Below are 13,247 nucleotides of genomic sequence, written 5' to 3' on the forward strand. Positions count from 1 at the left end.
TCAGTTTTCTCATCACTAAAGGTACTAGCCAACTCCTGTACAGCTTGAACTGAAAGTACAAGTAAAGTGCTTATGTGCCATTGCCATTCTCTACAAATCCTATGTGGCAATATACAAAGATGCTTATGAGTTGTCTTGTCTAAAACCCTCCCCTCTTCCTCTGCCTGCCTCCCTTAAATCTGTGTTATAAATATTAATCATCAGATTCAACCAAATGAATATACACTCCCTAAAGCTCCCTTTAGAATATTATGATGTTAATAAGAAAGAGAAAATAGGTTAATATATTGATATATTATTGGTTAGGGATCAACACATTTTGATGATAGGCCTGGTAGAAAAAGAAGGTTAGCAGGAGGATCCTTGCAAAAAGCAAAGGAATTCTAAAGGAAGCAACTAAGGTTATTTTTACAACCTTCATAATTGCAATCATATCATTCCTCAGGCCTGCCTCTAAGGTGACACTGAGCTAGGAAAACTGGGTGAGGAAGGAGGAAGATTAAAGATTGACAAATGATAATCCCAAGAGTAGGGCTACTTGCCCAGCTGGGCACAGTGCATTCAAGGTGTGGGCTGGATGTGAGTTCACTGGTTATTGTCCCATGAAATCAATTTGGTGCTAGTTTTATGACTTTTAAGTCCTATTCTAATTTAGAGCAGGTGTATTTCTTCATAGAGGAAAGGATTATGGGTCTAAGATAGAACCAGCCATAGTCCAAGTCTATACAGTGTAGAACTTGGGCTCTAAGAACTGTGAGATTTGAGGTTTTAACTGGTCTATGATATTGCCAAGCATTGAGGCCATAAGTCAGTAATTGAACTTCTTCAAGCCTTTTATTCTTCACCTGAAAAGTGGGGAGACTATTTAGAATTGTTATGAGAAAACAGTGAGCTTCTGTAAATTAATAGCATAGCATGATGCAAAGATTAGTTATCTTTATTGTTGCTACCATTGCTATTTTTAAAACACTGTATATTTTCTAATTGATGCTGGGCCTAGAATTCTGTTGGGACACACTACTTCACTGAAGTTGCTTAAATCAAAATTAGGCCAAACACCTTGATTTAGTCCAAAGGTCAAACTAGTCCTGAACTGGATCAAAGATGCAAAAAGCAATGAGTTTTCTGGGGCATAAAGCCCAAAGCATATATGTCTCAGCACAAGAAAGCTCAGGTTTCAAATAATCAACTTACATCATCAAGAATCAAGGGATTCACGACAAGAATAGCTCAAAGGCTTGGGAAAGAGTGTATTATTATCCTTATAACAAATTAATAATTATTCAAGCCTGTGCTTGAGCTAATTTAAAAATTCTGTGCACCCCCCCCCAGCAGACATTATTAAATAGGCAGCCAAAACGAAGAAAAATGTGTCCACAAATTTAAGGGGAAAAATTAAGAGCAATATATCATTCTTGATGTGGAATATATGCATGAAGGGAATCAAGAGTTCACAGAAATCTATGCAAAATATTTGGAGTTCTTTGGCAGAAAGAAAGTACTTTAAATATAAATTTTTAAAATATCATCACCATCATCCAACCAGCCTGCAGTTTTCAATGATAATCACTTGATCCCTACTGGGTATTCCTTGAGGGGTCTGAAAATGAGTACTACAATAAGTTGGATGTGTTTGTTCTTTTTAAACATGATCATTATATTGTACACTTGATACTTATGCTGAGAGCTCAGATCTTCTTTTCCCTAGTATAATTTTCATCTAAGCATTCCTTAGATACTTAGATCATTCTTAATGGAGATTGTGCATTACACTCTCTGTGGACACATGGAAATCTGGCTAATTGGACTGACTTGATTACAATAGTCAATGAATTCTCCCATTTCCTTCCACTACAATAAGTGTATTAAGATATTTTTGCCACCTGTTATGTAAATTTTTAGATTGCAAAAACTTTCAAAAGTAGTGGTTATAGGAAAAAGTTCTTTCATTCTCCCTACCAAATAAAATCCTATACTCTCAAACTCCATTACTTTTCTTGTTAGTATAAAAACACAGTGTCCCAATAAACTTTGGAATGAACCTACTGCACAAATAGCTATCATTCAGATGCAATAGCAACAACTGAACACTAGCATAGCAATAAAGCACTCTGCTTCAGCCCCAGTATACCCATCAAGATGGCACAGCCTCTAACAAAAGACATGAAGTAACCCGAGTATCTACTTCCCACATCCAGTTATCTTAAAAATAGAAAATACACTCTTATTTTGAAAGTATCTTATCTGCCACTAAATTTTATCTCTTAAATATTTTTATAATTTTTTTCCCTTGACCAAAATAAGCTGTCTCACCAGTGATAACACTGTCTCTTTAAGTGCTTGGATGAGTACCTAATTCCAATGGTTACTATTCCCATATATTATACCTGTCAACATTCTTTAAACGCTAATGAGTCACCTTGCTGAAAATAAACTCCATGCTTCCATTTGAAAGTATGAAACTAAGCACTGTGTGGGAAAAAGTCAGCCCTCAGTCACAGTGTAAATCAGGGTACAGGGTGAGTAGAAAAGTTGTCCAGTTACTTGTTACAGACACAAATATTCACTCCACTTCTACAGCACATGAACCACCCGTGGGATGAATGTTCCTACCCCTAATAAAAAAATGCTGGGGCTGGTGTTTGGGGAAAGGGGATAGAAAAAGAATGATTTCTTCTCAGACCATACAAAAACTCCTCATTCTTTCAGATTTCTTCTCAAGAAATTTTTCAGAAAGTGCCTCATTGAGAGCTGGTATTTGAAACAGAAGAGACTCTGGAGACTCTTGTCCTCTCCATATCCTAGTAAAATCTGCTATGCTCCAAAGCTGTGCTGTTCCTCCGGGGGGCACAGCCCAGACACACAAATCTGAAATTTCAAAAATGCGATAAAGCTTGAACCCAGCAGCCCTGGGAGGCCAGCAGCTGCAGGGTGACCGCTGATGAAGTGGCTTCTTAAGGAGGTGGGCAGATTGATTCCAGCTGCTGAGTGCAGGGCAGGGCAGTGGCCATGGAATGCACAGCCAGGCTGAAGTAAGACAGCAGCAGCTTCCCAACCAAGGGCAAAGCCAAGTATTAACCTAGCAGAAGAAAGGAGAATGCCACTGATCCATCCACTGGGACTTTCAAGGCAGGCTGGGCCAAAAGGTACCATTTGGATAGTGTCACTTCATAAGTGATTCATGACTCAGGAAGTCTGAAAGCTGTCCTTGGAGATATTTGTTCAAAAGGGCCCACATTTCCTAAAGCGAGTTCTTCCTGCTTGGTTCCTATTTTTTCTACCCTCACCCACCCCAGCTTCTAGTCTTCTAATAGCTCTAAAAGCCAGTCCCGTCATCCCTGTCCCCAATCAATGCACAAGAGAGAGTCCACAAGCTGACAAGGAGGGAGTACCCTTAAGGAGTAGGAGATAGGGAGAACCCTGCTTATGTCCTGGATGAGGATGGAGAAGAGGACATGCTCTTCCAGAAAAGCTAGCCTCATAGTAAGAGAGCTAGGAGATTGGTGCGGAGGGTAGTTTAGGAGTCTCCTGAGGGCCCCAAACTCAGATACCAAGTGATCTAAGCAGAAGGAAGGGGTAAGAGATAGGCGGGCATGAAGGCACGCCTAATGGAATATTCAATATCCTGAGAAATGCACTTTCAGCCCTGCACTTCCAGAGACTAAAAGCCAGTAATGGGCTTTGGAGTCTGCACTTCCTCTCCCTAATGTCCAGAGGCGCTTTAATGCTGCAGCCAATCGATCAGCCTTCTCCGGTGAAGGCGGCGAATGGAGTGCAAAAGCTTCCTACTTGTGGCCAAACTCCGTCCAGCCTCCTCTGCACACCCCGAAGGAGGGACACACAATTTTGAACTGGACTTGGCTCTTAAAATGTCCGGGAGGAGGAAAGGAAGGAGTCTGGAGGCGCCCTGAGAAACAGCCCGCCCTTCCCTCCTCATCCTAACTTTTCCAGGAAGACATTTAGAAGGAAAACAAACAGGGAGGGCGCATTATCCACCTTGGGACAGGGCTGAATAGTAGTTCCAAAACAGCTTCAGGTGCAAGGTCACCTGGCATCCTTCAAGCCAGGGCAAAGGAAAGAATGGTCCTTCTGGAAGGGACGCACTAGAGCAAAAGAACATTCAGAAGGTGGGGTTTCTTTGCCATTTCTTGCTGACATCGCTGTTGCATTGAAAGAGACCCCGTGAATAAAATCTCCCCTTCCCACCGCGAAGCTAGAGTCTGGACCCCTGCCGTGGAGACGACCTGTCCTACCCCACCCGGTGCCCTCCTAACACAGCTCGGGCTCGGCTAAGTTCAGTCCCTAAATTGAACTCAACCCTGCCCAGCCTCCTATAGCCACTCCCCGGGAGGTTCGGACGGCCCTTGTGAGCATGCCCCGTGGCCTGGGTCTCCTCTGGGAACTTCTCCAGGGTCCAAGATGGGCCGGGTAGTGTCCCAGCGTGGGCGCCCCCACCGAAGCGCACAAAGAAAGCCGGCGCGACAGCAGCCCGAGTGCTGAGTGGCCAAGTTAGCAGACTCGAGAAAACTTTCCCCGGTCCTTCTCCCCACCCCCACGCCACAGGGGCGCGACTCCCCGAGGAGCTCGCCTTTCCCAGCCCGGCAGAGACCAGCGCAGCACGTGATGGGCAGAAATAAAAATAAACACTTCCCATTCCCGGCCGCAGGGCCACCCCCACTCCGTGCGCCGCAGCTAGCAGGGGGAGCCGTGAGCTCACTAGCCCCCTCCGCCGCAGACCCGAGACCCCAGCCCAGGATCATGAAGTCCCCACCGGCGCCCGGCCCTCCGCCAAGAGCAGTGGCCTTAGCTCTCTCCTGCGGCGCCAAGCCCCGGCGCCTACCTTTCAGATTTGGTGAACTTCCGGAATGCCTGTCGGAGGTCGTGGAAGGACCTGTACGTCTGCGGCTCCGCGGAGATGCCCTGTGCCCGGGTGGTCCGGGGGCCGATGTGGGTCGAGGGCACAGGCAGCACCGACTGGCATTTGTGAAGCTTTCTCTTCAGCTCCTGGATTTCCTCCTCCTTCTCTGACAGCCGCTTCTCCAGCTCTTTGATCCTCTCCTCCTTGAGCATGAGAATCTTGGCAAAGTCTTCCTCCAGCTCGCTCATTTTTTCTCTGAGCCCCTCCGCGAAACTTTTCTCCGGCGGCGGCGGCGGCGGCTGGGACGACAGCCGGGAGAGGCGAGCGCGGATGAGTGAATGGGGCGCAAAGTACTGGAGCGCAGCGGAGGGCTGCCCCTTAATGCGGCGCGAGGAGCTGCTAGCTTCGATCCACTTCTGCTGAATGGACTAAAAGCACCGAGGGGAGGATGAGAATTCTAAAAGCGATGGAGACGAGAGGCAGAGTGCTAATCCCTAGCCTCTCCGGGGAATAGGTGATTATCTTTCATTGAGAAACCAATTAGAGCTGCCCTTTCTCCCCTGAGACCCCCTCCCCCGTCCCCCTTTCCCAATCACTCCGTGAGAAACGCGCGCGCACCACCCCACCAAGAGCCTAGTTTCTAGCTGAGCGTTGAATCAGAGAGCCTGGTCTCACTCCATCACACAAAAATCAAAAATCACTCTTCCACGCTTTGTGGTACCAAAAGAAGGGAGTGGGATGGGTGTGTGTCGGGGGGAGCTTTATGCCACTTGATCCTTGAAATAGCAACAATTACCATGTGATCTGGTGGATGACGCAGTGCTTGTAACTAGATCCCAAAGAGTGTGTGTGCGCGTGTGTTTGTGTGTGACATTTCATAAATATTAAACTGCCATTAGACAATAACCTGCACAAATTCATCTTTGTTTTCACCTTTGATTTTCTTTCTGCTCTGGGTGGATTTAAAAGGCAAGGTAGGTGTGTGTTCGTGTGTGTGTGTGTGTGTGTGTGTGTGTGTGTTTCTTGCTGTGAGGTGCTGATGTTGGGACCCTAAGTAATAAGAATGATAGAGCAATAGCAGTTCCAAATTTTTCAGCATAAAGCATTACTGGAAATTGTGAACCAAAACTGTTGGACGTATAGTAATGAGCCCACTAGTGTTTTTACGGAAAAGAGGCCATCCCATGCATTGACTGTAAACATTTTCAAGTCCAGATTTTATTTCATCTGCGACAGTTAAATTTTGTATAGTAAGCATCCAAATTACATCACAACATCGCCTTTCATGGTTCTGAAGCCGCTACAGCTAGCCAGTACTAACCTGCTGGGTCACTCTACAATTCCAGTTGGGGTAGAAACTGCATCTGTAATCATCTGTTTCTCTCTTACTTGTGCATCCATTACCTACCCTAAGCTAGAGTCCGAGTATTTTCTAATACCTACGGTTTTAAAATATGTACAGTATGTATCACAAAGAATTTATTTCACAACATGCAAGTTTATTTATCTACATGATGGACATTTTTTTCAAGTAATGATAGATAAATTAGTAAATTTTTTTTGAAATAGGTGCAACTAAGACACCAAATGATTCTTTCTGAAATAGTAACTTTTCTTAAAAAGAAAAATCAATATGTAATAACTATTTAAAAACAAAAAGTGTTCTACCTGGTCTGAAACAAGTAAAGGAAAACAGGCATATACCTATTTTAAAATAAACTCTTTATTACTTACTTTTAGTTCTAATCGTCTGATTATTTTAAACTAAAATTATTACAGACCACATCTGAATTTCTTGATGGTACCAGATGCTAAATTATGGCTGCATCTACTCATTTTGGAAAAGGGTTCTCTGTTGTTGTTATTCTTCTGTTACTGCTGTCTATGAACAACTTAATCTGCTACAATTCTTTTAGAAACACTCAAAATAATTGAATTTTAAAATAATACATTGAAAAAATCTTTGATCACATTTAAAAATTTAGGGCATAGCTTCAACTTTATTTTTGGAACAAATAAAAATAGTTTTAAAATGACTCTTTAAAGACTTCTCAACTCTTATACTATCTTAAATGAACACTTTATTCCTTCTAAACATATTATTGTTTCTCCTGCTTATTACAAAGAAAGGAATATTTAAGCCAAAACTACACACCCACACCCCAAAACTAAATTCATCCCTAACTTCCAAAATGTGTTTTTGAATGAGTCAGTTTTAACTTAAATAATGTCAATCATAGTGACATTAAAATTTGTGCACTGGCTTAAATTTTTTAAATGTAGAATGCAAGGAAAACTTGAGAAATAACACTCTGGCAGATTTTTTAAATCATTGAATTATTAAAAAACAAAATATCAATAGAGGCCAAATAAACTTTGAAGATGATTCAACCCAACCTCATATTATAAGATGAGATCTTGGAGGTGAAGTCCAAGATCACACAAGGACAGAAGTTTGAATCCAGGACTCCCAGCACGATGCTGCTGCTTTCCTACTATTCTGCTTCTAGCTTACAACCTGAAAACCTAGAAATTTAAGGATTCTGATGATCTACCACTCAAAGATGTGAAGGTGCCTTGTTGCTTACTTCTAAATCTGCTGCAGCAGTGATACTGTCAGAGGAGAAATATTAATGAAACCTTAGGTTTTGTTTTTGTTTTTGTTTTTCTTAAAGGAGAAGGTCGCCATCTAGTGCCCTTAGAGATATTTGCTAAATAGAAATAAGAACATTCAGGTTATGTTCTTAAATACCTGTAGCAGTGTTTTCATGTTTCATTTGTGAGAGAAGTAAATAAATTATGAAGAATGCTGACGAAGCATTTTTTAAAGCTTGATATTTTATAGCCACCAGACAACAGTGGTGCTAAGCACAGAGCTAAATCCTGTATGTGACTGATTTTAATCCCCACCATGACTCTGTAAGGTAAGTACTATTACTTGATTGTATTTTATAGGTGGATGAATGGGTGCTCATCCAGATGAGTAATCTGCCATGGTCACACTGTCCAGATTTGGTCCAGGCTTTCTTAATCCTTGGGCAGCCCTGCTTCTACCTGAAATGTTTTAAAATGTACATTTCTATGAGTCCAGTGAATATTAAAACTATAATGCCTTACTTCATGGAGACATTCTAAATTAAAAATCCCATATAAACCCAGATAAATTCCTAAGATTCTGGCTTGGGAAGTTATCTTAGTTTACCGAAGTTGTTTCACTTGTGCTACTTTGGAATGTTGTATACATTTCATATATAATTTCAAATGTTTTTATATAAAATGATTTGCACTTTCAAATCTTATGTTTGTGCTTTGTCCATTTTTATCTGTTCTACTGAACACTTTCTACAAAGCCTGAAGTCTTTTGATGGCAGTAGTTGTTTGGGGATTCCTGTCTCTCAATCTAGGTCAGTGTCAGGGAACAACAAGAGGACGATGTCTATTTAAAAACTAAAAAAAAAAAAAAAAAAAACTAAAAAAAAACCTCACTAAAAGCAGTCTGATTTTACTATCTATATTTTTCTAGGAGATATGAAAAAATTCAATGATAATAAAAATATATCCACCCACCAAAACAAATTCTCTGTGTCGGAGTTCAAGCAAATGAATTTTCCTGCATATACTATTGAACAGGTAGACCCCTCTCATTGCCCCACCCCTTGGAAAAATAATGTCTTTGATGGATATTGTAAGGATACAGACCAAAGAAGATGAGCATGTGAGGTCCACATGAATGGCAGTAGAAGAGTCCAGAAGAGGTATGATAAAATGAAAACAGAAATAGGGGCCCCACCCTTGGAATGGATAGGAGCACAACAAAATTCCAACCATCTATTTCCAGTATCTTTGTATCCAAACACTTCTCTTGGTTGCAAAAATGATAGTACTTTGAAATACTGCTTGCAACACATTTTCTATCAAGGAACAAAATTGATGAACTAAAAAGAATACTAGATTTGGAATAAAAAGATCCATATTTATATCTCTGTTCTGTCACTTCTCCAGCTGTATACTCTCAAACAAGCCCCTTAACTTCTCTGGGATTCAGTTTCCTCAAAACTTCCTAGGGGTTACCTAGGCCCCGTTTCCCCTTCCTACCTTTAACCAGTCTATAAAATTCCATTTCCCTTGTGACACGTTTGAAATCATCAGCCTGGTCTTACAGACAACATCCATCCAATAACTTTAGCTGAGTTTAAAACTTTGAGAGAAGAGTGAGTTACGATGGAGTCTGATTGGTCCTAAAAGATTGAAACAGTTTTTTTATTAACAGAAGCTTGGAATATTTTTAGTCAATTCTATATTATACTAGATATGGCTTCAACATTTTTCACTTGAACCAGCCATGTTCTGGTGATCATAAGGTGTGGTCACACCTCAGGCAAGATAAAAGCTTATTAAGTCCAGAACACAACCATTATCTCCATGAAGCAACACATAAAACATAAAAATTGTAAATGAATTATCACCATTAATTAAGCAAACTACAAAACCAGTTGTATTTCATTTATCGAATTTATGTAAACAATCACAAAAAAGTCCCTACAGAAAAATGTACATAAATGCTCTCACAAAGTGATCCTACTAACATAAAAAGAATTCTTTCTCAAGCTGCATGCAACAGGGATTCCAGTGCCTTTTATAATTTTTTAATCTTATCTTTCTTTAGGTTTGGGAAAAAATTGACTTTCTAGAAATTCTGAAAATAAAACTAAACTTAGAAATGGCAATACTTAATATACTGCAGACCTCAAATTCTGAATATGGAAACAGAGATGACAAGTGACTTGGGACTAATAATTTCAATATCACAAATATGGAGAAATAGACACAAAATTCTGCACCCAAATCCTCAAAGATGCAAGCAAAATGTTATTTTTTAAAATGTATTCATATAAATATGATATTTTTTTTCTGCTTTGAATTATGAGGAGAGGATGGCTCAGCTCAGAGAGGGTGGGATGGGGACAAAGTTAGTGATGGACAACGTTTGTAATGGGAGTATTGATGCTGCATTCATGCCCCCAGGACTTCCATGCTCCTGTTACATGTGTATGTTCTCCCAGTTTTTCAATTGAACACTAACCAGGGTCCTGGATGTGAGAGGATTTTGCAGATATAATTCATGTCCCAAATTATCTGACTTTAAGACATTATCAGGGAGGGCCCTTGATGATGATCCCTTCAGAGGAATTAGGGTCTTCATGAGACAGGGATTTCAGTGTGACTGGGATGTGACTCAACAGAGAGTCAGTGTTGCTCACTTTGAGAACAGAGCAGGCCACATAGCAAGGTGGACTCCAGAGACTTAGAGTGATAACTAGAAAGGAAATGAGGACCTCTATCTATAATGAATTCTAAACATTTAAGCTGAGAAGAGGACTTTAAGCTGGGGATATAAATGCCACACAGCTGACATCTCAATTTCTGCCCTGTGAGGTCTTGAGCAAAGAGCCAACCACGCTGTGACTACACGTCTCACTTCTGGAACTATGGGACAACACTCAGTGGGTGTAGATTTAAATCTTTGAAGTTTGTGGTAATTTGTTAGACAGTGAGATAAAAACGAATAAAATACTCAACTATCATTCAAAAAGAAGTCCATTAAAACTTCCAGAAACGTTTTACCATTCTCAGAGGCCTAACTTTCCAAGAATCGTTTTCATTGAAACTTCTTTAATGCATTTCAAATGGATATTTGAGGACATAAAAGTTTATTAAAAATTATAAACTGTTTAAAACATACCTGTGACTGTACGAGCAGCCTTGTGAGTATGTCAAAATCTCTTCCGTAAAAGATGTGTGTGCTTAGGTAGTATACTTCTGTACCTGATGTGTAAATCTTTGCAACTGTAGGTTCTAGAACGTATTGAAGCTATTCGTTAGTTTGAATTACTACAGAGCAGAAATGTTACTGTAATTTTTCATGTGTAGCTAATAGTTCTGTGATCTTGGGCAAATTACTTGGTGTGCTTAGCCTTAATTTTCTGTAAAATATCAATAACTCTCTTTGGTAGTATTATTCATTTTTGATAAAGAATTTAGTACTGGGAATGCATTTAAATAATATTGGATTCTTATTCTTGAATTGAATGTTTCCATAGTTATACATGGAAATAAAGTGCTTTTACATCATATTATCTTCCAATTTCAAATATTAGAGTCAAATATTTGAGAAAAATTTGACTTTCTTTGGCTTGATTTTTCTTTTAATGAGGAAAATATACTCATTTGCTTGGAACTTTTAAAAATAAATTCTTTTTAACAGAAAATGCATGTCCTTGATATAGGATTCAAAAAACTAAAAACATAAAATTCAAAAAAACATATACAATTAAAAGTAAGTCTCCCTCTCATTCCTTCTCTCCAGTCCCCCTTTAGGGAAGCAACCATTCACTAGTACCATGTACTTATGTGTCCCTTTGTAATATTCTATTTATTCATAAGCATATTTGTATATTAACACATATTTTATGGCAATGAGATTTAATAACCTGGGTTATTGGCTAGCTTATTCCTAACTTAGAGCTATTATTTTCTTACTTTGAAGACCATGAGTAAATTCAACATGTCCTACTGTCACAATCTGTGACAAAATGGTAAGTAACTAGGCAGGAATATTGCAGAACTTGGAGAGTATGGGTCCTTCCTTCAACTAGGCATTGTTTTATAGATTTTTTTTCTTTCCCTTTAAGTAAAGGTAGGCACTTTGAGTGTATTAAATGTGTTTAATGACTTTGGAATGACCTGGTATTTTATGAACCCAAACCAAACTTTATGAGGCATGTATTTTTTAAGGACATGATAAAGTAACCTGTTCTTAATTTCCCTTCATACGTTTTTTAGTTTTAACAAACCATTGCTGGTCATTCTATTTTAACAGTCCCTCAGTCTTTTCTATCACTATCTTCTTGGTCTCTAATCAAAATTGCACAGTTGGTTCAATTGTTCATTTGCTGTTTCCGATTCAATGAGAACACATTCATTTGGAAATGATTTTGTCTAGGCATTTATTAAACAAGTAAATTATAATTTGTTTTTATATCTGTCAAAAATAGTCCCGCAGAACCTATAGTACTCCAAGGGATATTAAAACTCCCATATTCGCAGGTAACATTTAACAAGTGCCATATTGATTCGATTTTTCAAATCTGTGTTGTATGTGGCTCTCTTTGAGCTTTTCTCATAGAAGTAGGAAGGTGGAAGTAACATTGAAAACTTTCCCATAATAATTTTGAAGAATTGTGTTAGTTACAATGAAAAGTATTTCTTTGCACTGAAAAATGCTCTGTGTCAGCTCTCCACTCCCCTCTCCACGCATCCATTTCAGCCACCCACAATCTACAGAAAGCAAGGAGGTGGCAGAGAGGCAGGATATTGAACTCGGAAGACACAGTACCCGCCACCCTTCATTCAAGATTTCATCTAATAAAGGGAGATCATTTTACAAAGCACAGGCAAGCAGACATTACTCAGACTGTGATTAAAATCATCAGCAAGAAACTCTGCCGGGAATACTTTTGGGTAACATAAGGTGAGGCTGGGTTTGTATGTGTGTGCGTGCATGTGGGTGTGCACCTGCATGTGTATGTCAGTGACTGTACTTTCCTGCTAAATCATTTGGGTAGCTTGAATGTATCAGGCAAAACCAAACTCTTCCTGTAAGTTTTCTTTGTGAGCATGTAGGTACTTCCACGCAAAGTGCAGAAGTGGAGGGATGTGAAGAACAGATGGGAAATGCCACAGATGGCTGAGGGTTACAGATTCTAGGACTCCACTATCAATCAGGACCGACAACTTCCGCCTCTGCACAGTCACACAAACAGATTCGTCTTTTGCGCAAATGTCAAATTAGCATTCTAGGAAAGATACAGGAGAAGAGCCATTTGCGCCAACAAGCCTTTTATTTGAGATGTTATGAACTGGCATTCTTCTTTTCAAATGGTCATAGTACCTGAGCAGATGTAAGGTTCATTCCCTCAAGAGATATTTTTTGATTGGTTTTCTACAGGTCACAGTCACTCTGCTAGATACTGAGGATCCCACTAAGATGAATAAGGGTCATGAGGGTGGAGAAGTTGCTACTGAGTGTTGGGAGCACACAAATGTAAGCAGCTAATCCTGAAAAAACAAAGCAAAACAAAACAAAAACTCCCCCAACCCCTAAATTCTCTCATATTACAGAGGAAGGGGAAGGGAGAACAATAAGCTAAGACATGGGGTGGGGATAGATGGAGGGAGAGAAAGAGGAGCCTCAGCCAATTATCCAAAAATTCATTTGTTAAAAGCAATTCATTGAAAGCCAAAATCAACAAATAACCAACTGGAAGGCAAAGGATTCACTTGACATACAAAGAAGTTACTGAATTTCTATAACATACAATTTACCATA

At 39.9% G+C, this 13,247-nt stretch overlaps 1 protein-coding gene across 1 annotated transcript in view; it reads right to left on the bottom strand.

Moving 5' to 3' along the window:
* Prkg1 (protein kinase cGMP-dependent 1) overlaps positions 1-5,435 on the bottom strand; it is a 1,167,449-nt gene extending 1,162,014 nt beyond the window's left edge. Inside the window, exon 1 of the mRNA XM_021720211.3 lies at positions 4,841-5,435. Coding sequence (XP_021575886.1) covers positions 4,841-5,106 — 266 coding nt within the window. The 5' untranslated portion in view covers positions 5,107-5,435. The remainder of the gene's footprint in view (positions 1-4,840) is intronic.
* Between the last annotated feature and the right edge of the window lie 7,812 nt (positions 5,436-13,247).

This window comes from Ictidomys tridecemlineatus, chromosome 1 (genome assembly GCF_052094955.1).
Source record: "Ictidomys tridecemlineatus isolate mIctTri1 chromosome 1, mIctTri1.hap1, whole genome shotgun sequence".
Lineage (NCBI taxonomy): Eukaryota > Metazoa > Chordata > Mammalia > Rodentia > Sciuridae > Ictidomys > Ictidomys tridecemlineatus.